Here is a 23,603-nt window from a genome sequence, read left to right as displayed (position 1 = left end):
CGCTGTTTACACAGTGACTAATTTTTGCATACTTTCATTGTGAGTGACGTATCCCGCGCTAAAGGGGACCTGCGTGATAATCACCCAAACACAAGTAGGTGAACATCTGAAGCGTGGGCATGGAGCAGGACGCAAGCAATCGAGTGCTTTGATAGGTAACTAGATGAAGATAAACACGACATCTGTACAAACTCGATGGCTACTCCGAGTCCAACTATTTGTCAGGGCAGCAGGTGTAGGCTCTTATGCTGCTGTCCCAGACGAGTACCTCGTCTGATGCGCAGTTAGCGGAAATATCAGCAGTGCCGCAGGTGTAGCAGCCTAGGCTGTTGTCCCGGACGAGTCCCCAGCCGCCTGCCGCCGGGCACTCAGAAACCTGATTAGCGCAAACATGTCGGCACATATCAGCAAGAGCTGCATTCACCCCAGCGAAGGCGGCGAGGATGGTGAGGTAGTAGGTGGACTGAATCTTCATGGCGTCTAGTACCCTATGCGTGTCAGTGATGACCATCGGTGCCGAGAAACCACCCACCGTATGGTTTGGTTGTGTGGTGTACGCAAAGGCGCTAATAGTGGCAAGTCCAGAGCTAAATGTGAATAGATATTATGACCAAGGTGCTCAAATCAAAGGATTACTCACTTAGACGAGGCGAATATCTTTGAGAGTTTAGGACTTGCTACATTCAATTTATATCAACTGTGCGGCAGATCTAGTTCTGCCTAAAGGTAAGTATACACGACAGAACCGCGTCAGAGACAGCAGACATGTCGCTACCAGGAACTAGCTATAACGAAACGTTTATTCAGGGCATTTCATTTAAGCAGCCGGGATGACGCCAAGGGAGGGCCAGGTGAAATTGACGCGGTCCTACCGTGACGCGCCTGTGACGCGGCACCGTCACAAATCCTAGGGTATGGTTTGATATTCTACCCCGAAGCGAGGTACGAGCGTAGGGTTAGAATTAGGACTTTGCGGCAGCGGCAGTGCAGCACGTGGCCTCTCTTGTCTCCACTGCAGAAAACCACAGATTATGTCTGGGACGGATGTGGCACAAACCTCTAGATCCGTAGCAGACCCGTGCGAGATGTTTGCTAGGTTCGTCGCCACTGTAATATCAAACGAATGGTCGCAATTTTCACGTATCCGTCTCTTATTTCACGTAGGTTCTTTTGCAACTCGTTCGGTCTATAATCCTCGAGCATGTACGCTAAATATTGGTATTATTTATTATATAATAAATCTTGTCCTACTTACCAGTACCCCCACTGCCAGCTGCAGCCCACTGTAGCTCATCAATTACTGCTTGCGCTGCGAATCATTGGCCATATAGCAACAAGCAGATCATATAGCAGTACTACTGGTGAATCCCACATGTAGTTACAAGCACTGTAAGATGTCCGAGTAATGATACAGTTGAATTCTCCCCCTCACGATGTCCGCGAACCTTGCGAGACTCAATGCCACAATTGTCGCCCATGAACAGCTCGAAACGAAATTTTCGACCTTTAAAGACCAAGCAGAAAAGAAGTTTCAGTTCCTATACAACGAGAACAAGCTTCTGAAAGCCGAAAACTCGCACCTGAAGTTGCAACAAAAAGATGCGGACGAGCGTTTGCGACGCATCGAAGCACAGGTCGGCATTGAATATATTGAAGCCGGTGATGATGCAGATATCGAGAATGATGAGGGTGAGCAGGTAGATGATGGTGGGCAGCAATCTAGTGCAAATGTGAAGGCGGAGAAGGATGATCAGCAGCGTGCAAGTGATGATGCACTGAAGAGCAAAATATACAGAGTGCGCACCTTTTAATATGTCATGCGGCAAAAAAAAACTGAACTGAACACTGGAACAAAGGACCTAGTAGGCGAAAGCTTCAAAATTCTGCTAGGCATCCAGAAAATCGATGCACAGCACTTACCAGGCTACCCAATGGGTATCGGAGAAGGGACAGATAAATGGCCGAAAGATCCTGCTACAGGGAAAGACTTGATTCGCTTTGACTGGCGGGTAGGAAAGCATGACGACAGTATCAACACAACAGGTCTGCAGAGGATAGTCGATAGGATCCGTCTCGTGGGACCGCAGATGGGCGATGCAGCAAAGGGGATTCTCAGTGCGATCCTTCCTGGCCAAATTGAAAAAAATGTGCGGACAAAATATATGCGAATGGCGGGCGAATACAGAAAAGCGGACAAGAAATGGAAGCGAGTAGATGAAGATGATGACCTGGGGGATGATGTAGAGATTGTTGATGGAGGTTTGGATCGTGCGCACATGAATTCACGTGTTCAATCAGTACGTGTTTTCTGCAGTAATAAGATTGTACTTACTAACTGGTCGTTCTATCAGAAACTTGATGCGCGCAAGAGGAAACGCAGATCAAATGAATGTGATGGGAAGTGGCAAGACCCTAAATACGACTCAGCATTCATTTTAAATGCGATGTCAGATGATGAAGATGACCCAGAACAGCGTCCAGGTGAAGCACGCACCTTCTTGACAATGGAGCCAGAATGGCGAAGCCTTGAGGTAAGTGCTGTCACCGATGCTGTCAACGCCATAAGTACTTACTGTATTTTGTTAGTTGTCCGCGCTCTTCGCAGCCATAGATGAGGTAAAAGACCCGCGACCTGACCAAACCAAGTTAGCGAAGCTGCGGAGAAGAACAGATGAACAAAAGACAGGCCCACCACCTCTTGCACGAACCTTGGCCACACGTATACGTTCATGGATGGTCAAGACTGACATCCTCGAGGAAAATGCGGACTGGTTTGACTCCGGGCGCATTGCTCACAGTGGTGAAGCATGGGGTGATGAGGAGCCGAGGGAGCTGGTGAAGGATAGGAAAGGAAAGGGGAAGGCTTGGGACTCCGGAACTGCCAAGAAGGTGATTGTGCGCCAACGAAACACTGTCGATGAGGCTAGTATGAGCGTGCTTGAGACTGCGCAGCAAAAGCTTGGCGAAATTCTTGAAGGTATTGATGATGCTGATATTTTATTCAACTAAGCATTAAAAAATAGAGTCCTACCTAGCTTGCAATGTCACCATCTTCGTCTGAATCACCGCGCAACCAGTTGTCATCAGCTTCAAGCCCAGTCTAGAGGTAAATGAGTTTCGGAATAAGAATAGATCTTTCTTAGGACTCACCCGGTCAAAGGACTGAACTACCCACAAGGACTTCTCTTCCGCAAGAACATCAGTCGTGATGGGAATGATTGCTACTGCACATGAGAGTTGACTTGATGCGATTATCTCGAGTGGTCCAAAGATATTCTCGTAAACGATGTTCACACCAAGATCAGTTGCGCTAGAGTACAGTTCAAGGAGTTAATAGAATATATGAGCAAATGAAAAAATGCTCACAAATGATCCCATGGCATTACGGGAATTCTATCATCAGATACCATCTTTTGAACAGCGGAGCAGTAGAACACTTGGTCGGGAAGGTGTATTTCAAAATGATATATGATTTTGCAAGGGACACGTGTGTCGTGCATCAAGACACCTGCAAACTGGTCAGCATTTGTTTGAGTTGCAGTTGCAGACCCGAATCGGATGCCATCCTTGACAATGAAGGGGAGAACCTTTGCCGACCGACTAGCGAAGAGAACAGTAGTGCCTAGCTCCGCTGTCATATCGTCAACGACATTGAGGTCGGGAAACTTGTGCTGCAAGAATCCAACAAGCAGTTGATATACCTGCGGATGCTGAAGGCCCCGTAAGCTGGTGAGTTTCGTCTTCGACGTGAGCCGTGGAGGCAAGATAGAACTGGCTGTTATCGACGTTAATAGGATGTTCAAGTTGACTGTTTTGTCGAAACTCACCTGATGTAAATTGAGCAATTTGAGTGCGTAATGTGCCGCGATCGAGACCCTTTTGGTCAATGGCCTGTTGGACGAGTTTATGTTCCTTGTCGGATGCCCCTTTGGGTAAAGAAATAGCCTATTATTTAAAACTATAAGTATTGTTGCAAGGCAAGAACAAACTTACGAGTTCATAAAGTCGATGTTTTTCAACCCAATCACGCGCTAATGAGTATTCCATTTCACCACCTCCATGTCCATTGAGGTTCACGTCCTCTAAGACACCATTGAAGCGTTCGAAGCCAAAGAGCCACGTTGCATATGCTGGTCCATATTGGCGGAAGACGAGGGAGTAATGCATGGCGAGATGACTGTTGATTGTTTGATGGACACCGAGCGACTCGAGACCTTGACAATAGAGTTGTAAGTATGCTTGACCTCGATCTATATCATTGATTGATATTGCTTTGCTAGCGAGGATCCGCTCAGACACCGAGAGATAGAGAACGAGTTTGTATATCGTTCGTAAATCACGTTTGAAAGTTGGTTGGGGCTTCGCAGATGCAGGTACTGGTGGTGCGGAGGCCTTAATTTCGTCACGGTGATCTCGCCAACATAGCCACAGTATGAATGGATATATGCTCGAGAGACGTCGCCATTGATCAGCCTTGGGGAGCCCATGATCATCGGCAAGCTAAGAGTGCAACATCAGCAAAAACGGTCAGTTATACATCAGCCGAGAGATCACATTTTTGGGAAGGCGTCCAATTCCCGATGGCCAGATAACTGAATTGATGGAGTCTTGAAACAGGTCCCAACCCGTGCTATCGAGGAGATGTCCTGTTGTAACAATGTCGAATAGAAAACGCTTGACAAGCGCTATGTATGGAAGAAAAGACTTATCAGCTTACAATTCAAAGCAGAACGAAATACTGTAAAAGTTGTGCATAAAGTCGATCGGTGAACGGCGCATCGGTAGCCAACCTGGCAGCTCATTGAGAACTGAGTATCGGACTCCATGCTCGTCAAGAATACTCTTGCGAGCAGCTTTCGTCGTAGATAACTTTGAACGATGTGCATGCTCAAGTAGTTTCCAGTCATCCCGCATATGAAAATCTTGATGAGATTGATCAATAACCATAGGCAGCTTTGAGAATTAGAAACTAGACGTACTTGTAATGTCATATGCCACCGAAGAATCGATGTCGATGAGAGAAATGAAGCAAAAATTGCAGGGGTGAGTCTTGTGGCTATGTCCCGCCGTTCCGGTCAACTTGCGGGTCGCAGGAATATCTGAATTTTCGCATAGAACAGCAGCATGAACCTCACGGGGGCGCTGAAATCCATACATACGCATATAAAGTCCTGACTCGCAATTAGAGAATCATGTCAGGTGGAGAAATGAAGGTACCTTTGTATAGACAATGAATATCATCCATAAGGGGCTCGAGACAGTAATTGAGGTTCTCGAGACTTGGTTCCTTGGGTCCTGGGATGACAAGTGCCAGGTGGACATTGTGCGTGAGGTATCTTACTGATCGGTGTAAGTTATTGAAGGAAATATACACCGCACCCGAGGAATGAGGTCTACCCTCGGTGATTCCGAACCTTTACAAAGATTCAGATCTATTACTGCCATCGTGACATTGAGGGGAATAAGCTTACCAGTCAATGTTGAGTGTCATACTGAGTCCAACGTCACAGCAAACAAGCGGACGCCACGAGCCTGGGGACTCCTCGATATCTGTGATGCTGCCATCAGGTAAACACACCCGCTTGAGACCAACTTCGAGCTTCGTCCACTCAGTGCCGTCGTGTATATCATGCATCAAGTTGTCATCTGAGAGCTCCGTACGATCGATATCTTGAGAGGTGTCTCGTAGATTGCTGACAAATGTTGACCTCAGGAGGAAGCGCTGTACTGCTTTGATTATAGGGCAATAAACGAGGACCTTTACAGGGATACGCTTGAACCGATCTTCGCCTGTTGCGGGGTCTGTATGTTCACGTTTGGTACGATACACGTTCCCTTTGCAACGAGAGACCGTGCATATAGGGGTGTCGAGTTTCTGAATGTCGTCGAGAGAGTAGCGTTTGTAGCATACATCACATATAGGGATCCTTAAAACATAGTCATCCGTTTGGAGTCCTAAGTGTTTCTTCACGGTGATGATCGAGCGTCGAGGAATGGGGAATGTCGGTAATGCACCACAAAGCTCAATAAGATCCAGGCCGTCTTGAATCTGATTGGTGGCCTCGGCGACTGTCGAGGATCCAACAATGTGGGCAATCGCTGCCTGTAGGTAAAGTAGTCGAACAGGAGGTGTCTGTTGAAAAGCAGGAACGAGCTCTTGAAGCAGATCCTCGTCATCAGCACCAGGGCCAGCATGGTTCATCGTGGAAGGGACTGGATTGTCAGCGCTGGGATTTGTCGGTGCATTATCTATGTTTTCGATGAACTCGGGACTGGCGGATCGTGGGCGAGATGGTGGAGACGGAGAGCGAGGGTGATCAAGATCGTCATCATAAAAAAGGTCATTGTTGTTGCCTTCGTCCAATAGAGTCATGTCATCTTGGTAGTAGTCGAAATCCAGATCTTGAATGTCGGTTATAACGTCATGTGAGTCTTCCGCAATGAGGTTCGGTGATGGAGGTAAACTCGAGGAAAAGACAGTCGGACTTGTATCCGTAGAGTCCAGAAGGTTATCGTAACTGGGATCCTGCTCAGGGACATTGTTCGAGTTTCGGAGACTGTGTCCATTGGTACTAATAGCGGTGATCGGGTTGTTCTGATGCTTCTTACTATATTCCTGGGCCCGTCGTGCATTCAACACGTCCGCGTCTTGTTCTTCGTGTCTTCTCCGAGTTCGTGGAGTGACCATAGTAAACTGAAGGACAGTCTTCCCGCATTTCGTGCATCGGCAGGGTACAAGTTCCTCCTGATTGAAGGATTTCCTCGGTCAGCGAAGGAGATATCTTCATGGTCCTTACCTTTCTACCCATGGTTCGAAGATTACACGCAATGGTTGAGACAGCTGCACAAGCAAGTTATGGACTTGAGAACTACGACGTCGACGCGACATGACGGCCTTGTAAACGTCACGCGCTCGAAGATATCAAAAACAAATATGTTTTATATAAATGCTATGTCAAAATATACATGCATGATACCTTAATTAAGCTTGAGCTTATCCTAGGCTCGAGGACAGCGCATAGAATGTTGCCAGGATTTGGTCATAATGAGAGGATTAGAATGAAGTTCTAGTGCCGCCATGATGTGAGTGAAATGTGGGACGAATGTGGTACGAATGTCTAGATTTGTGCCAGATGCGTCCCAGACGTAATCTGCGGTTTTCTGCAGTGCTCTGCACCACGCAGTGCTCGCGCCACGCTCCAGCAGGCTCAAACCTGCCTGCTGCCTTCTGCTTTTCTTTTCCCCACCCACCACTCCCTTATCCTCGCAGCCTACATTGATACCGGTACTTTAAAGTAGTCAACTTTAAAACTACATACTAGTACGACATCCCTCTTCCTGGGGCCCGGGTGGCTGGTACCTAGACCTGCTGAGTTTGAGGCTGCGAGGATGCCCACCCGCCCTCGCAGCTCACCTCGGCTCTCTCTCGCACAGGTTGGGGCCGCCATCGGGGCCGGGTCGCCCCTTCGGGGCTTCCACCCGAAAAACTATCTGCTTCAATAAAGCAAACATTTTCTTTCGTTCTCGCTACCGCTACTAAGACCGCTCAACGACAGCAAACGCAAAGTCCAAACACCATCTTACGTCCCTTCCAAACAATTTGAATCCTCGCTAATGATCAACATATGAATATATGAATACTTGAATGTCCATCTGCGTACAGGACCTGCAGCTGGAGTGCTGCATTCACCTCTCACCAATTTTACAGTGTTTGTCCTCCGTATTGGTACTACTTGGAAAGGTTGTGTGCATCTTGTGTTTGTATTGTATTGCCTCTAATCATTGATCTAATGTTTGTTTTCAGACAGCAGTATGAAGTATTTTCTCACTGTGTCAAGCCTTGACCCCACTTTGTCAACTCTGATGCAGAGTCCAAGGCTCTGTACTACCACGTCAAGCCCCAACCACGCCGTGTCAAGCTTCGGTCAGGCTGTGTCAAGCACTACCCATACCACAATAAGTTCTCCCCAACATCTTCGCAGCCTCCGTACTAATGTAAACCTTCACACTTACTTATGCCGCGTCACGATCAGGTCAAACCTCATCCATACCGCGTCACTGCCTCGTCACTGCTGTGTCAAACCTTAGTGCCGTGTCAACCCAGGTGGATAAATGCACTGGCAAATATATACCACGTCAACCCCATCCAAAGTGTCATTTTTAGCTTGACGTCAAACTCTCTGCTCAATACAAGGGTGATCCAGCCGCTTGGTTCCACGATCTTCTTCGCGTGAACATGGAGGCCACTTCTAAGGTCTATTGCTGGCGAACTTTGGATGGGCAAGTTTTATGTGACGGATTCCCCAACCTCGTCACTTTGTATCTTGGGATTCCTGTGATGCTGATGGTCGAGTTCACCAGCAGTGGGGTTTGGATGCTGGTCAACATCACAGGCAGTGGAATGTGTATCTCAACATTCCTAATGAGTGGGTTCTGGGTAGAGATTACAACGAGAGTGAACTTGAAGCAAGGAAACTATTACCTGCTCTGTTCAATAGGTCACTAACTGGTGTGATTGATGGCGTGGCCCCCAATAACTCCGATGCCATGTCTGCAGAGGAGTTGTAGCTCCTTTGCTGCCAGCTGTAGAATGTTCGCCAGCTAAACGTCGACGTGCTTCGAAGAGGGTCCAGAGAGGGAGGAAAAGAAAATAGTCACTGGCTGATGTGGCTAGTGGTACTATGTGTCCCTAATGTAGAACACCAGGGAGGTGTGCGTTTCGAGTGGATCGCGAGCTTGCGAGCGTTGAAACGTTGACACGTGAAACTGGGCCTTTGTAAGCGGTCGCATGTAGATCCTCCACATTTGTGCTTCTATGTTATTGAAGCACACATCTATCTCTACCCCAGTCAAAAGGACTCGACCGGAGAACCAGCGCCTCACTCCCTTCTTCTTCTCTGCGCCCATCTCCTTTTGCCTGTCGCTCTCCCATTTTTCGCACCCACCTACCTACCTTCTGTAGCTTCTAGTGTGTTTTGGTCTGGATTAGTGTTTCCTTTTGGACCCTTTAGCTCTGCGCACTTCTCGGACTCGACACGCTCCGAAGGTTGGTCTTTGTCGATCCAAAATCTCTCCGAGCACAAGCTACTTCTTTCGAACTTTGCGGGATCCACGCGCCATCATGATTGCCCAGACCCCTGCCTTCCTGCACTGGTCCAGACCTTCCCACACACAAAACGAATTTAAACTATACAGCCTTCACTTTGATTCGTTTATCTAAGACTAGAGAACATTTCTGATTTCGTCTTGTCTCTTCAGAACGTATCTCATCTTATCTCTCCTCGTTGATCGTAATATTCGTCACACACGAGATTCCCAAACGCTGGCTACAACCTCCTAGTCCGCAAAGCGTTTCATTCTCACTCCAGCGTCTCCGCTTTCACATTAGAACAATCTCGACGAATATTACATCTCTCTCCATCTAGTAGACCTCGCGGGAATACAAAGGGCATCAGTGGCCGCGTCAAGACTCGTTAGTGCCAAGAAAATAGTCATCAGCTGATGTAGCTTGGCACTAGTAGTACGTGTGCTTATGGTGAATAATATCAATACAGGAATGATCATGAACCTGTGCAACTTGATGCATCGATGTCTGAACCACCCTGATAATCAGATAATCAAACCACTTACAATATTGTCACATGCTGAGCGCTGAAGCTTCTAAGGCCATAGGAGTCAAGTTTGCTCAAGTTTCCAAGTCCTACAAACAAACTGGTTTCATTTCCGTCACTCCTAATAGTGGCCCAGACAAAGTTCGGACCGCAAGATAGAACGTCTATACATAATTAGGGTCTAGCTTCAGTAGGGCCTGGGCGGGGTTGCCACCTGTCAAATTCAAATTGTCGGACATCGGATCACAACGGTAAATCCGGACCACGACTATTAATTCTTTAGAACTTAAGGGTAGCAGTATAAAATAAGTACTTGGTGGTCACTACCTGGTACATAAACGAAGGAGATAAGAGCCTAGTACGTGCCGGTGAAACATGAACCTGACTTGTAAATGATCTCAGTTGACCTAATAAAACAATCCACGAATTACAGCATGCCTTCTGTGCGCTCAACCCCCACTCAATTCTCTGTCTTGTGATACGAAGTACTCGCCTGCGTACATTCTTACCTCATCAAAAAGATCTTCTGATTGCGGTTACGGGGAAGGTGCCAAATCGATACTTCATTTGCCATAAAATGGGACAGCAAATTTCATCAGATGATAGTGCTCGTACGCGAATTTTGTCCGAAGAAACGCCCAGTCAACGGTCTGGTCTGGCTCTGGAATCTATGTCCAACTCTGTTAACGCGAGTGAGCCTGCTTCGTCAGCCGACTCTCAAGCGTACATCTCGAGCCAGAATACCGGGAAACAATCTTCACCTCGCAAATTCCGGGAAGTTATCAGCGAGGTCACTGCTCCTCTGACGCTGAGTCTAGTGCTCGAGAATAAGGGTAATGTTGCTCGTGATCATCTTGCATCAGAGCGAACCTATCTTGCCTACGTTCGCACCAGTCTCGCATGCGCAAGTGCTGGAGTAGGTGAGAGTCTGACTTGCGTATCTCTGCCCATCACAATCACTTACAAGTAGAGGCGAGACTAGCTCTTGTACAGCTGTTCACACTTTCCAGTTCCACAAACACCTACGAGCAAGGAAGGATTGACCCACAGAGTTTTGCTCGACCACTCGGTGCCACGGTGGTGCTTTTAGGGCTTGTTCATCCTAGTCTATGGCGAGTCCTATAGTTGTATTGGTGCCTCATACATTCTCATAAGTTGTAGGCCTTGTACGCTACTTCATGACCCAGGCAGCCCTCCTACGGGGTTTCTTCCCGGTAGCACGCAAATCTATTGCTGCCGTAGCATTTGCCCTTGGGGCCGTCGTTGGCATCGTTTTTGGGGTGTTAGTTCGCTGGAACTTGAGACTAGAGCCCTCCTATCTCTTGTTCACACCTGGTCTGTCGCGCACACGAGTTCTACAGCCCGAAGGATAGTACAGTCGGCAGAACTTGAAGAATTCGTCACTGCGCCCAAATTCTGCCATAAAATTTGGGCCTGGCTGGTGGATAAAAATACAATAGACTTCTCGTTGGTTAATTGATTCTTTACGTCCCGAAGTATCTGATGCATATATCTGATGTATCTTGGGATTCCTGTGATGCTGATAGTCGAGTTCACCAGCAGTGCACTGGGGTTCGGATGCTGGTCAACATCACAGGCATTAATATTCTTCCGAATCTACTTTAAAGGTCTAGCTTCAGGGTTTGGGGTTGCCACAGTGCCACTTCTCAAATTCAAATTGTCGGACTCATCGGATCATAACGGTAAATCTGTACCAAGTACTATTAATTTGTTAGGGTAGTCTAGTATACTAGTAGTCTGCAGTACTTGCATGTAAACCGAAGGAGACAAGAGCCTATCATAGCTATATACGTGCCGGTGAAACATAACCTGATAAATTTTATTGGGTTTAATTTTATTTATACTAAGCTAATGGGTCGCGTCGTTGCGAACGACGTGAACTAGTTTGAGTCTGACTCAAATATATCCACTCTGAGTGGGCGTGACATGTGCTGGTCGTTGGCAGCCGTGACCAGTATGCTTTTCACGTGATAGGGATTGTTGATCCCTTTTTCAGGCTCCGTTACTCCTAGGGTGGAGTAAGGTTTACTTGGCAAGCGATTGGCAAGCGGTTTTGGTTAGTTTTTGGTTTGCCCTCTTTCTAACCTTTCCCGTCGCTTCGCTAGATAAGCTATTCGTTGAATTGTGCTGGCACACCTCTTTCTAACCTTTCACGTCGCTTCGCTAGCTAATTTTTTGAGCACCCACCACTCCCACCGTCTTGGTATCACTTAGTACTTAGCGGTCGTTCCTTCAAGTTTTTTCGTTTTGTCCGGGGCTCAGATACTTATCTGCGACATCATACTGTTAGTCATCAATAACAGCCAGCTCCTCGGCATGTTGAGGAGCCGTTTTTGGCTACACCGGTGTTCGAACGCCTTCTAAAATCCTGCGAGGCTCATTAGTCCACACATTACAGCATATGCCTTCTCACGTGCGCTCAACGCTTACTGTCTTGTGATACGAAGTACTCGCTTCTGTTTTACCTCATCAAAAGATCTTGTGATTGCGGTTACGAGGAAGGTGCCAAATCGATAGATACTTCATTGGCCATAAGATGGGACAGGAAATTTCATCGGATGATAGTGCTCGTACGCGAACTTTGTTAGCAGACTCGCGGCCGGATACGCCTATTCAACGGTCTGGCTCTATCCTGAAATCTATGCCCAACTCTGTTAACGCGAGCGAGCCGGCTCCGTCAACCGGCTCTCAGGCGCACGTCCCAAGCCAGATAACCTGCAAACAATCTTCACCTCGCAAATTCCGGAAAGTTATCAATGAGGTCACTGCTCCTCTGACGCTGAGTCTAGTGCTCGAGAATAAGGGTAATGTTGCTCGTGATCATCTTGCATCAGAGCGAACCTATCTTGCCTACGTTCGTACCAGTCTCGCATGCGCAAGTGCTGGAGTAGGTGAGACTGTGACTTGCGTATCTCTGCCCATCACAATCACTTACAAGTAGAGGCGAGACAGCCCTTGTACAGCTGTTCACACTTTCCAGTTCCACAAACACCTACGATCAAGGAAGGATTGACCCACAGCGTTTTGCTCGACCACTCGGTGCCACGATGGTGCTTTTGGGCTTGTTCATCCTAGTTTATGGCGAGTCCTATAGTTGTATTGGTGCCTCATACATTCTCATAAGTTGTAGGCCTTGTGCGCTACTTTATGACCCAGGCAGCCCTCCTACGGGGTTTCTTCCCTGTAGCACGCAATTCTATTGCTGCCGTGGCATTTGCCCTTGGGGCCATCGTTGGCATCGTTTTTGGGGTGTTGGTTGCTGGAACTTGAGACTAGAGCCTTCCTATCTCTTATTCACACCTGGTCTGTCGCGCACCACCCCAAAGGATAGTACAGTCGGCAGAACTTGATCGCTGCACCCAGTTTCTGCCATGAAATTTGGGCCTGGCTGGTTGAAAAAAATACAACAATCTTCTCGTTGTAGATTAATTGATCTTTTACGTCCCGTAGTAAGTAAGATCTGATAATATATCTGGAACTGGGTCTACCGCGCACTTAGCGAGAGATTCGATTACTATTAGTTACCACCATATCGGCCGATTTCGCGGGCCGCATCATGCTGCGCGCGTGACCAAAATGCCTTTGTCACAGCCTCTCATTTTGTTAGATGGCATTCGTTCAAGCTCATAGGGACATTGATTGTGATTTAGTTTTGCTCAAGGAGTTTTAAGATTTGTGCCAGACAAGGTTTTTGAGGATGTACGAGATGTAGGGATGTAGGCAATATTAATAGTATCAATCTTACATGCTGATGTCATCTGGATCCGAGTCTTGCCATAAGCTGTAGCTCCAGACTGAACTCCAATTTGACTCCATTGTTGAGTTCTACAAGTGTGTCCGCCTCAATATGAAACACTTGGTTCCGAGCCGCAGTGTTAGATTTTATAAACACAACCCTAGATCTGTATCCCATCATTCTACCAATGCCAAAATCAGTTCTTTCCTCGATTTCTGATACCGTCACTCTTCTTCTAAATACCCCAATTGTTCCTCCGCTCTCCAAACGAACAAAGGATGTCGCGCTCACCGAGTTACCTCGTTCGACTCCTCGACGACATGCGGAAGCACTGGAGCTGGAGAGATCTCGTAGCGTAGATTTGGCGGCTGGAGATCTGTGTCTACAGGTAGGCAATTTAGGATGGCTCTGTCTCTGAATGATCTAACAGCTTGGGCAGAGGATATCAGACGAAAGCAGACGTACAAGTACCCAGAGTCACGGAAGTAGTGATCGGTCTGTAAGAGACGACCTGCCTACTGGGATGGTGGAGCCAGTCACACATCAGTTGTCCAGGCGGTCATCGTATATACAGGCAAGTGTGACTTGTACACACTCAATTTCCTCAGTTTTGACCATGCATAATCAGGAGGAGTTAGAGCCCGACCTACATCTAGCACCGGATGCTGAGCGCGCAACGAGCCGGGAAAAGATGTAGTTCAGGTTTGCATGTGGTAACTCCAAGTTGGTTGTATGATCCACAAGCTGGTGTGGCTGGAGCTAATGGAACAGCAAGTCTAGTCGAATGGTGTCATCGATTTTAATTATTCATCTCGTATAATACAAACACGCTACCCCCGAACTCCTATCGTTATCAATGCAAGTCTTCAGGCGTGAAGAATGTAACGCGTATCACTTCTTGAACACCTTCAAGAGTACCAACCTCGTTGTGAGAACCAGTGGAAGTTTTGAGCAGGGTAATTCGTTCCCCAAAACCATCGAACTGATCCATTAACCCAAAGTTGGGGATGACGGTACGGGTCAATAAGGACTCTCGGGTTTCCCTTCGCGTGACCAGTTGAGCATGGTACTCGTTCCACTGTTGTGTTGACCACGACTCTTGGCTTGCTGACGGAGAGTAGACGGAAGGGAGATATGGTTCAAGGAGAGCATCAAATAGAGCGTCGGAGTGGGTGTGTGAGATATCCCAATCATCCTCCGCATGCAGTATCAATATTGGTACCTTGAGTTTCTGGACGCAAATTGGTGAGGTGCTAGATAACCTAGGAACATGACATTTACATACCGATATCACCGACAAAGTGTCAAACTTGTGGACGAGAAAACTCTTATAAATATCTTGAGACGCACAAAGTCAGAGCATGTCGGCATTTGGTGATGTTTGCCAGGCTTACCGGCCGCTCGAGGTATCATGTTAATGGGTAACATGACAGGAAATACACCGAAAATGTTATAGGTATCTACCAGGGTATAGAGCGAGGAGAAAGGAGACATAAGGACGGTCCCTTTAAACTTGACGCCGTCTTCGGAGAGATCAACAGAGAGCCTGGACGCCACTGCAGTTCCCAAACTGTGACCGACTATAAGGACATCCTGTGGCGAAGCACCTTGTGCGATCAACCAATCCCATGCAGCTCTTGCATCTAGTGACAAGCCGTCTTCTGTAGGTGTACCTGGACTATCCCCAAATCCACGATAATCTATTGCTAGGACATTTGCGTTCAGGCGCGAGGTAAACCCAGAATATAGGCGAACACGCATGCCTAGAGCCCGCGTGGCAGCATTGCCGTGGAAAAAGAGCACAGTTGGACGCTGTGCCACGGCCTCTGAAATGTGCGATTCTGCGGCAGATGGAGGCGGGGGAAAGGACAAGTTGTGATATATGGTATCTGAGAGAATGAACCATGCGCCGAGAGTGTGATTGTCTGCAGTCTGAATCTTGATGTTTGCCGTTTTCCCAGCTAACGTATCCACGATCAATCTAATGAGTTCGAAAGAAATGGACGCGATGGAGCAAAACGTACGTGCAAGACCATGCCTTTCCGGTGCATCAAAATGCGCGTTCCAAGGTAGCTTCAAGGCGTTCATGTACAAAATGCTTGATTATGCCTCAAGTTCTACATGCGCAGTCGTGAAGGATGAATGTTTGGACTTACTGGGACTGGAACCAGGGTACTGCTAGAAGGATAACTGCCCCAAGGTAGAGAAATCCGAGGACCGCAAAACCCCTTCTAAGCTTTGCAAATAAACCATTGTTGTCTGGTTGGATGGACATAAAGAAGTACTGCTGGTACCGCGTTAAGAACTTGTCTATTACCTAATAGCATCCCATAAACCAAATTCATTCGTGCGGAGCTTAGATAACCATAAGCTTAAGTTCATGTACAGTACACTTTTTCATAATGCATACGTTAGTAATGTATAAATCTCATCTTGTATCGAGTTTTGGCAGCTCCCATCGTGGTATGCGGGTAGACGCCCAAAAAATTGTATAATGTATAATGCATAGCCTTTGGAGGTCCGATATACACTATGAGATATGGTTTGTACCGAGTAGGACTACTACTGAGTTGCCGGAAGCTGATTCATAACAAAGTTGTAAGATGAACAATTTTATAGACATTCTACAGTACACTATCTCATAATGCATTGACTTCGGAAGGTCCCACCGTGGGCCAGTGAGAAATTGAACCATAATGCATAAGCCTGTGGGACCATTATGCATTATGAGATAGCATTTTTGGCCGGTTGAGTCATATCGGCGATGCTTGTTCGGGTCATTTTATTCATGTTACAATATTGTCAAAGTAACCAACCTTGATTCAATTACCATCCACCATGTCCGAGTCTGTTCGGAAACGCAAACCTCGAGATACACCCCCACCATACCAGATACAGCAAAAAAAACTCAAGGTCAAAAATGCTCCGGTAACTTCAGCACAACCAGCTACAGTGCACACAGCACGTCAAAACCTCACTCTCAGTGATTGAACCAGAGGTTTCCCGCGCAGAAACACTTGCGCTGTGTCAGCGGCTCGGAAGGGCTTGCCTCCAGTTTGGAAATGCTGATGCAACACTTCGACTTGAGTTGTTGAAACAGATCCGTCTTTTCCGTGCTGAGCTGCGACGCGAGGAGCTTCTACACTCGACACAGACTACAATAGATGCTTACTTTCGTTAGATATGTAGTATGTACTTGTGCCGGTGATGCTCTACCGCACGGTGTCACAATTTGTCACAAGTGTGACATATGTACTAATGCATAAATCTCATAATGCATAGGGTCGAAGGGGGTCCCGACGTTATGCATTATGAGATAGTGTACTGTAGTTCCAATGGTGCGCAGCCCTAAGAAATGCCAGCCACGTCTAAAACCCACCCATACAAGCAGAAACCAAATACACTTCACCAGAAAGATGGTCCTGTGGCAATATCCACGAAGCTTTTCTGATACTAGTGGGTGCAAGAATCTTACCTTGATTGACTGGCTGATGGGTCTGCTAAGATGAAATTTGATAAATTCTGGACTAACCACAGCAACACGTTTCGTGTATCACTGAAGTGATCGAGGTGCATTATTGCGCAGCTGCGTGAATTTCACTTGATTATCCAACCCGTACATTTGCAACACACGGTGTGAGGAATGCAGAATCCAAGCAGGCTACTTAGATATTCTGAATAACCAACATACCTTCGGTGTATCACTGAATTATTGATTCTGGACATGGTTGACCACCGCCACTCGACACCCCCATCTTGTTACCCTCTCCGTGGAATTATTGGTAGTGTATATCTCTCATATTGTATAGCGAAAAGGCAGCTCCCGTCGCTATACATTATGAAAAAGTGTACTGTACATTCGTCCGTGACCTACTTATCTGTCGACTCAGAAGTATTCTCTGTGTATCTACTTCTACCCTTGTGCGCCACTTCTCTCACTATCTTCTGTGCAAAAACATCGACTCGCCGGGACAATCACACCCCTCCGCTCATGCACTCCTCAATGGATTTTTGGGGGCGGTTGGACTGGGAATTTGTGCCTGTGCACACTCACAGCCCAATATTAATGCCCTCAAAACCTTGAACAGTACATTTTCTTTCTGCTCCGCGAAATTTTTTAATCGGTCTCTCCGTCATTGGAAACAAATTGCAGGTTGCAGGGGGAGTTACACAGTATCTAAAATATCCTTCAGTGAGAAGGCATGGAGCACAATATTAATGCAGCGTCACAACCACAGAAGTGGATATCCAAGATGTTGCAAAACTGTCCTCACCCCGGAATTTGCACACACTCATATTCAATCGTGGAAACATCCAGGGACATCAACAAACCCTGGCGCAGATTACAAACTCTTACAACCCGACTTGGTCCCCTTTGGCATGATGACTACTTGTAATACGTCGTTATAGCCTGTGACTGCGTGTACGCGGACTGCGGCCATTATTCTTCTGTGCAAGCTTCTCCGTCCCCTCATGGTATCTATGTACTCCGGTTACGGGTCAGTTCTCATGTTCTTTTCCATGGTCACACTAGTCACACCATTGGTTTCTTTCACAATTACCCCTTCTGGACCCGTTAAATAGCTCTTTCAAGTGATCTGCGCCAGTCTCAGACTCTCTACTAAGTCGGGCAAGCGAATGCCGTGAAACAAGTAGCATCGTACTCATGGGATTAATTTTGGTGCTCCAGATGTCGGTCTCACTGATCATCCACTTCTTCTTTGGATCAGCGGTTTGATGCAACTGCAGGCATTCCTACGATCCACTTCATCTTCTCGGGGGGGCCAAAGAGGGTCAACAGAGGCGCAGCTGGTCTAGGTCTCGGTACATTACCGGATTACGTCTGTAAATCTGTTGCACGCGCAACACACGCTGCATCTCATACTAATCCGTTGGCTCACGAGGATGAATTCATCCCGGCATTTTTATCGAAGACAAATGCTCGGCTGAGAGATTGTCGAATGCAGGGAAATGCAAAGAAGTAATTCTTCGAATTTGTGCTCCTAGACAAAATGCCTGATTTACATATAGACAGTGGTAATTATCGGGCATGGACTCGGAAGTGTACGAATGGTCAAACGGGAATCGCAACACCTTCACGACAGCAATCCAAACGAGTATGCTTGGAATGATGTTGCTTGATTAAAAGTTATGAAGAGCTCGAGAGTGCTGCAGAGCCTGCGGGGATTGATAGATACCCAGCAGAGAGAGCCGCTTATACTCGCTCAACAGATACTATGGATAGCTCGTAGAACGAATCGTGCTTGACAATCAAGTACGTGGTCTTCATGTTGACACTTTAGCCTGGAATGTAGAATGCAACGCATCTCCTTGTGCCGTATAGCGCTGACAATATCACTATCTTCGAGAAGACGTCTTGCCATTGTTCCGCTTGCTGCAATGTTCACGTCTGATTTCTCCCGCACCGCAGTAACTTTGGCTTGTCGTGATAGTGTTCTCCACTTGGCGGTCATAGATATCCCAGAAGGCTTCGAAATCAGACTGTTCATAGCCCGGTCGATTCCGGAATACTGTGTCGGAACCATGACGCGCGGCCTCATGAGCTGTTGAACTCATCCTCTAGCAAAAAAACGCGAGTTTGGATCGGCGAGCGGTTCTTTTCGTGCAGATGCTCCGACCAGGAGTGGATTAAGAAGTAGGGCATCTAAGCACGTTCCGAGCATCTGAGATCTTTGATCTCGATGGCGAATTCCTGTTGTAATGACCGTGCATACATGCTAGGGTTGGAGAAGTACTACTAGTAGGGGACTGGATAGGGTGAGAGTCGACTACAGCCAAGACCTTCCTACACTATAATGTCCGCGTCCCATTTAGTTAGCCGCAGATCTGATTGCTGTGCCACGTACGTAGTGGAATGTGATCTTCACCCTGATTTGAAAATTTTGTTCCATTTAGTACTTCGACTTAGTACTTAGTACTTGTGTCTGATTACATGTAATTCATAATTTCCCTGACTTCAGCGTCCAACCCTTCCTGTTTCTGCCTTTTATGCCCATGACTTTGCAAAGAAACCAAATGCCCGTCAAAGTTCGGCCTATGGAAGAACAAGCAAGAGGGTCACCTGGATCGAGTACCCTCTTACAAGATGCTGCTACAACTCGTCAAACTCCTTCCTTTTTTCGTAGACTTGGGGCTGGCATCATATCAGACGTCCGCGCTCGCACTCCTTGGTATTTTAGTGACTGGACAGATGCATGGAATTATCGAGTCGTTCCCGCAACCGCCCTCATTTTCTTTGCAAAGTATGTCAGTGAGCTCTACGCATGATCTGCTCTCACAGATGCGGCGTATAGTGTTCTACCTGGCATAGCATTTTCGCTAGACCTAATAGAGACGACCCAGCAATACACAGTTGCTGAGGTCCTTATATCCTCCTTCATGGCTGCGTTTGTGTTTTCCGTATTCGGCGCGCAGCCGCTTACAATCGCGGGCGTCACTGGTATGCAAATATCAGCGTCTGTCACGATGTGAAAATGTCTCGTCGTAGGCGGGCTATTCATAGTTGACTATTTAGGACCAATCACAGTTTTTAACAAGACGATATATGACATCATCAACAAGCAGCCAGATGCACCAAATTATCTGCATTTTGTGGGTTGGGTTTACCTGTGGGCCGCAATCATCCATTGGGTAACGGCCATTTTGAATTGTGGGTAACCTTTCCTCTTCAACGACTTCCCATTCAAAGTTGATTTTGGCTCTCAAGGGTGTGATTTTCTGAAATATGTCACTCTGTTCTCTTGCGACACTTTTGGCTTCTATGTTTCCTGGGTGTACCTCCAATACGGAGTACAAGTGATCACTCGACAATTCAGTGGGGATTTCGAAGGTGCTTTGGTGGGCATTACCCTTGCCCTCCTGATGCTCGTAACGTCATTTTTGTTCCAATGCCTTTCGGAGACCACGTTGTTCCATCGTCATATCCGTCGTTTCTTCTCGGATTATGGAATGCCCATCTCCCTTATTGCAGCTTCAGGCATGGCATACTGGGGCCGTTTTAATGCTTCTAATCCTACTATGTTACCAGTAGGTGGTGCGTTCCAGGCTGCCAATGGAAGAACGTGGCTTGTCAAATTCTGGGAGCTAGATGGGAAATGGGTCGGCGTCGCGCTTCCCTTCGGAATAATCCTTTGGATTCTGTTTTTCTTTGATCACAATGTCTCGGTATGTCCCACTGCTTGCATACCGACATCCAGGCTCATTGCTTGATAGTCCCTGATAGCGCAGGGTTCGCAGTTTCCTTTGCGGAAGCCACCCGGTTTCCATTACGACTTCTTCCTTCTCGGTATCACGACATTCATAGCGGGACTCATCGGGGTGCCTGCACCCAACGGGCTTATACCTCAAGCACCTATTCACACCGCCTCGTTGCTCGTTATGGGAAACCCTTCCCAGAAAGATATAGATGAAGAAGAGCAGCCATCCTCGCATTCTGGCAATAATTCCAACGGTGCAGTTATAAAAATGGAAAAGTCATTTGATCATCCCGTCAGTCGGCGAGAAGCCCCTATCGCCGTCGTTGAGCAACGAGTTTCCAATCTCGCTCAAGGTTCGCTGTGCCTTGTGTTACTTACCGGCCCGTTTCTGCATATACTGGGTCTCGTCCCAAGAGGCGTGCTGGCTGGCCTATTGTAAGATCATCCATTGTCATTTGATTTCGCTGATCATGGCGTAGCTGGTTCATGGGCGCGGCTGCGCTCAAGGGTAACGGAATCACCATCAAACTCCTGTATCTCATACGCGACAAGACCCTCACCTCACCTGATGACCCACTGCACAAAGTCAGAAAATCCCGACTATTGATGTTTGTGGCTGTCCAACTTGTGGCCTTCGGAGCGACATTCGTAGTTACTCAGTCCATTGGTAAATCGTTTGTCATCTATAGGTTGCGATTTTGTATTAATTTCGGAGCAGCTGCTATCGGCTTCCCGGTCATAATTTTACTTCTTGTTCCACTTCGAACCTACGTAATTCCGCGGCTCCCCTTCACGCAGGAAGAACTTTCTATCCTCGATGGCCCCACAGCTTCTCCATTTGTGAGTTCGTCGCTCTTACGCCCGCTCGAAAGCTCATGTGCTCGACGCAGACGATGGAATCTGTTGGCGGATCTCTACACACCGCTTGACCATTCTCAAACTGCTCATCCTCTAGCTGTCCGTTGCTCTCGTGCTTGATGCTGAAGTACTATATTATTTTCCAACGAATTCCCGTTTATTGTAATCATGGTGACATCGCCCTACCGTGACATGTTTAGACAGTACGTACAGTGTGCGGTTCGTTGTATCATTTAGATGTACGTATAAGATGCATCCTCGTTTCGTACCGGTTAAGGTTGCAGTAGTGAAGGCACCAACCGACGGGGGGTCAGCAGATAGTACAGCAGTACCTGTGAAAGCATCTAGGAGAGTGGGCGTGCATAGTCGAGAAGTCCACATAATTTCTCAAAGCTGCGAGTTCGTGCCATAGTGAGACTGATTATACCGTACTGTGCTCAATGCTTCTGTTGTCTATATATTATCTATATACGTCTCCACCTGTCTCCATGGCCAAAGGAGCGAGCCGACCTTTCATCACCCTGCAGATCTGAGATCTTCATGTTTGTCACCATAAACGGACTGACGAAGGTGCCCCAGGGTGCTCCTTTTCCTTATCAGTAAGTTCATGCTGGCGTGCTCGGTTCTCGATGCATGCTAAACATACCCCAGATCGATATGGTTGCTATACACAATTGCTTCGAGTACCATGCGATCCGATCTGTTCCGAATTACCGATGGGCTTAGGGAGACTTGACCTCGAAGGCAAAACCCACGATCCTTCTTCTTGGGACATGTGACTCGAAGTCGTCAGAACACTGTGGCTATACTTAACTGCAGGAAGTAAGTGCTTCCTGTCGAGACTCGGTTCCCAGGTACAAGTATGGATATATGATAAGACTGACCTATCGAATTCAATTTGAATTCCAATGTCTCGCATACACCGAAGCGCGAGAACAACAACTCTAAACAGTTTCAGGTAAGAAGTGGGACAATCGTTTAGATCGCTTTGGGAAATCGAAGGCGATGTCTGGGATGCTCATGATGGACAGAAAGTACAAATCTTGAAGCACTGGGCTCGGCCAATTGTAGGTTGAATATCTTACCACCATGGTGACCAAGCCGCAGCGTCGTCGACCCAAATACGAACGACCTGCAGATAAATGTGGTGCGCGAGTATCGGTAGATCAAGAACGACCGGCTTCCATACACCAGTATCAAAGTTTGACTACAGAGACTAATTAGTGGATTATCTTGCGTGGAATCCAATTCCTACCGTGCAATACATGTTCAAGCATTAAAACAATTACATGCAATCGCAAAGGGCTAGAGAAATGCGTGAAAAGGCGCCCGAGGACCGAGGGGCTGAGGGTCAGTCGGTTTCCTCTATCGCCAAGAACGAGCTTCAACATGACCCTCGGGGAGATCGTGGCGAGTTTAAATATCAGTGTAACTCTGTTATCTGCACCGTGTAGGATTGGGCGCCACCAATCATTGAGACCCGAGTTGATGAAAATCGTTAGATAATGTGCCTCGTTTGTCTTGCCGCTGATTTCGGTCGTCGGGGCGCTGCCTAATTACAGTGAGATCTACCTTGCAGTTGCTTGCCTGGTCAGATCTAAGTCTCAGTCTACTTATATAGTGAATACTAGGGAGATTGAAGACAAGTTTGTGCGGTGCCACCACTACCATAGAACGTGTTTAGACAGAGACTCGTGGTACTTGGAAAACTCACGAACGTTGGCAATTGGCTATCGTCGCAGGAGGTTCCTAGATGTCCCTGCCTTATATTCAAGGAACGACTGTCTTCCTTCTATGTATGTTGTCTGGCTAGGGGAGTGTACCTCGCTGATACTGTTCGAAAGTAATCAGGCACTTAGTGACAGGCTAAAGCCTGGTAAGCCTCATTAGGGGAGGTTCCTGGCCTGAGGCCTGAGCAACGAAACGCCCACAAATATGCACTGGGAGGTATAATGTCAGCAACACCCCAAGCTAGATCTGACAGTTCTGGCGAAGTTCCAGAAGGAAAGAACCAAATAGATTATAGTAAATTGAACAGATAAGAACGAAAGCAGGGAACAAAACCAGGGTCGTAATCATATGTCGAACTTCGGTCCGCTAGTCCCGCGCTCTTTTCATCTGACACAAATGCATGGTCCTCTCGCGATAACGTCTTCGTCA

At 47.2% G+C, this 23,603-nt stretch overlaps 9 protein-coding genes across 9 annotated transcripts; 5 read left to right on the top strand and 4 right to left on the bottom strand.

Annotated features, from left to right (window-relative positions):
- Window positions 1-146: 146 nt before the first annotated feature.
- Window positions 147-841, bottom strand: DFJ58DRAFT_766571 (uncharacterized protein). Its single transcript, XM_041388806.1, has 3 exons — window positions 641-841; window positions 533-587; window positions 147-480 (listed from the first exon to the last, which is right to left on the bottom strand). The coding sequence occupies exon 3, from the start codon at window positions 473-475 to the stop codon at window positions 215-217; it is 261 nt and encodes an 86-aa protein (XP_041248456.1). The 5' UTR covers window positions 476-480; window positions 533-587; window positions 641-841; the 3' UTR covers window positions 147-214.
- A 480-nt stretch (window positions 842-1,321) lies between these two features.
- DFJ58DRAFT_697865 (uncharacterized protein) lies at window positions 1,322-3,009 on the top strand (the record flags this gene model as incomplete). Its single annotated transcript, XM_041383510.1, has 4 exons — window positions 1,322-1,796; window positions 1,857-2,297; window positions 2,352-2,531; window positions 2,587-3,009. Exons 1-4 carry the CDS (start codon window positions 1,434-1,436, stop codon window positions 3,007-3,009), a joined length of 1,407 nt encoding a protein of 468 aa, XP_041248455.1. The 5' UTR covers window positions 1,322-1,433.
- An 18-nt stretch (window positions 3,010-3,027) lies between these two features.
- DFJ58DRAFT_653628 (uncharacterized protein) lies at window positions 3,028-4,914 on the bottom strand (the record flags this gene model as incomplete). The annotated part of the gene is made up of 6 exons (XM_041381752.1): window positions 3,028-3,310; window positions 3,367-3,771; window positions 3,824-3,945; window positions 3,994-4,500; window positions 4,555-4,685; window positions 4,740-4,914. 6 exons carry the CDS (start codon window positions 4,912-4,914, stop codon window positions 3,028-3,030), a joined length of 1,623 nt encoding a protein of 540 aa, XP_041248454.1.
- A 172-nt stretch (window positions 4,915-5,086) lies between these two features.
- DFJ58DRAFT_81467 (uncharacterized protein) lies at window positions 5,087-6,909 on the bottom strand. Its single transcript, XM_041391668.1, has 2 exons — window positions 5,472-6,909; window positions 5,087-5,414 (listed from the first exon to the last, which is right to left on the bottom strand). Exons 1-2 carry the CDS (start codon window positions 6,686-6,688, stop codon window positions 5,183-5,185), a joined length of 1,449 nt encoding a protein of 482 aa, XP_041248453.1. The 5' UTR covers window positions 6,689-6,909; the 3' UTR covers window positions 5,087-5,182.
- A 3,279-nt stretch (window positions 6,910-10,188) lies between these two features.
- Window positions 10,189-10,984, top strand: DFJ58DRAFT_837827 (uncharacterized protein; the record flags this gene model as incomplete). The annotated part of the gene is made up of 2 exons (XM_041392418.1): window positions 10,189-10,531; window positions 10,773-10,984. 2 exons carry the CDS (start codon window positions 10,189-10,191, stop codon window positions 10,982-10,984), a joined length of 555 nt encoding a protein of 184 aa, XP_041248452.1.
- A 1,289-nt stretch (window positions 10,985-12,273) lies between these two features.
- Window positions 12,274-12,902, top strand: DFJ58DRAFT_653713 (uncharacterized protein; the record flags this gene model as incomplete). Its single annotated transcript, XM_041381758.1, has 3 exons — window positions 12,274-12,523; window positions 12,585-12,725; window positions 12,763-12,902. The coding sequence occupies 3 exons, from the start codon at window positions 12,274-12,276 to the stop codon at window positions 12,900-12,902; spliced, it is 531 nt and encodes a 176-aa protein (XP_041248451.1).
- A 519-nt stretch (window positions 12,903-13,421) lies between these two features.
- Window positions 13,422-14,143, top strand: DFJ58DRAFT_81343 (uncharacterized protein). The gene is made up of 3 exons (XM_041391605.1): window positions 13,422-13,756; window positions 13,808-13,942; window positions 13,997-14,143. Exons 1-3 carry the CDS (start codon window positions 13,556-13,558, stop codon window positions 14,063-14,065), a joined length of 405 nt encoding a protein of 134 aa, XP_041248450.1. The 5' UTR covers window positions 13,422-13,555; the 3' UTR covers window positions 14,066-14,143.
- Window positions 14,144-14,221: 78 nt separating this feature from the next.
- DFJ58DRAFT_653768 (Alpha/Beta hydrolase protein) lies at window positions 14,222-15,643 on the bottom strand (the record flags this gene model as incomplete). Its single annotated transcript, XM_041381760.1, has 5 exons — window positions 14,222-14,599; window positions 14,654-14,706; window positions 14,763-15,329; window positions 15,393-15,466; window positions 15,525-15,643. 5 exons carry the CDS (start codon window positions 15,641-15,643, stop codon window positions 14,222-14,224), a joined length of 1,191 nt encoding a protein of 396 aa, XP_041248449.1.
- A 3,643-nt stretch (window positions 15,644-19,286) lies between these two features.
- On the top strand, window positions 19,287-21,862 carry DFJ58DRAFT_766537 (HCO3 transporter family-domain-containing protein). Its single transcript, XM_041388805.1, has 8 exons — window positions 19,287-19,631; window positions 19,683-19,828; window positions 19,904-20,038; window positions 20,096-20,553; window positions 20,602-21,020; window positions 21,065-21,252; window positions 21,304-21,425; window positions 21,476-21,862. Exons 1-8 carry the CDS (start codon window positions 19,378-19,380, stop codon window positions 21,512-21,514), a joined length of 1,761 nt encoding a protein of 586 aa, XP_041248448.1. The 5' UTR covers window positions 19,287-19,377; the 3' UTR covers window positions 21,515-21,862.
- Window positions 21,863-23,603: the final 1,741 nt, after the last annotated feature.

The sequence above is a fragment of the Suillus subalutaceus genome, assembly GCF_016647625.1.
Source record: "Suillus subalutaceus strain FC151 chromosome Unknown DFJ58scaffold_13, whole genome shotgun sequence".
Classification (NCBI taxonomy): Eukaryota; Fungi; Basidiomycota; class Agaricomycetes; order Boletales; family Suillaceae; genus Suillus; species Suillus subalutaceus.
The sequence above is the reverse complement of the archived record's forward strand: the minus strand, read 5'-3'. Positions and strand labels throughout refer to the sequence as shown.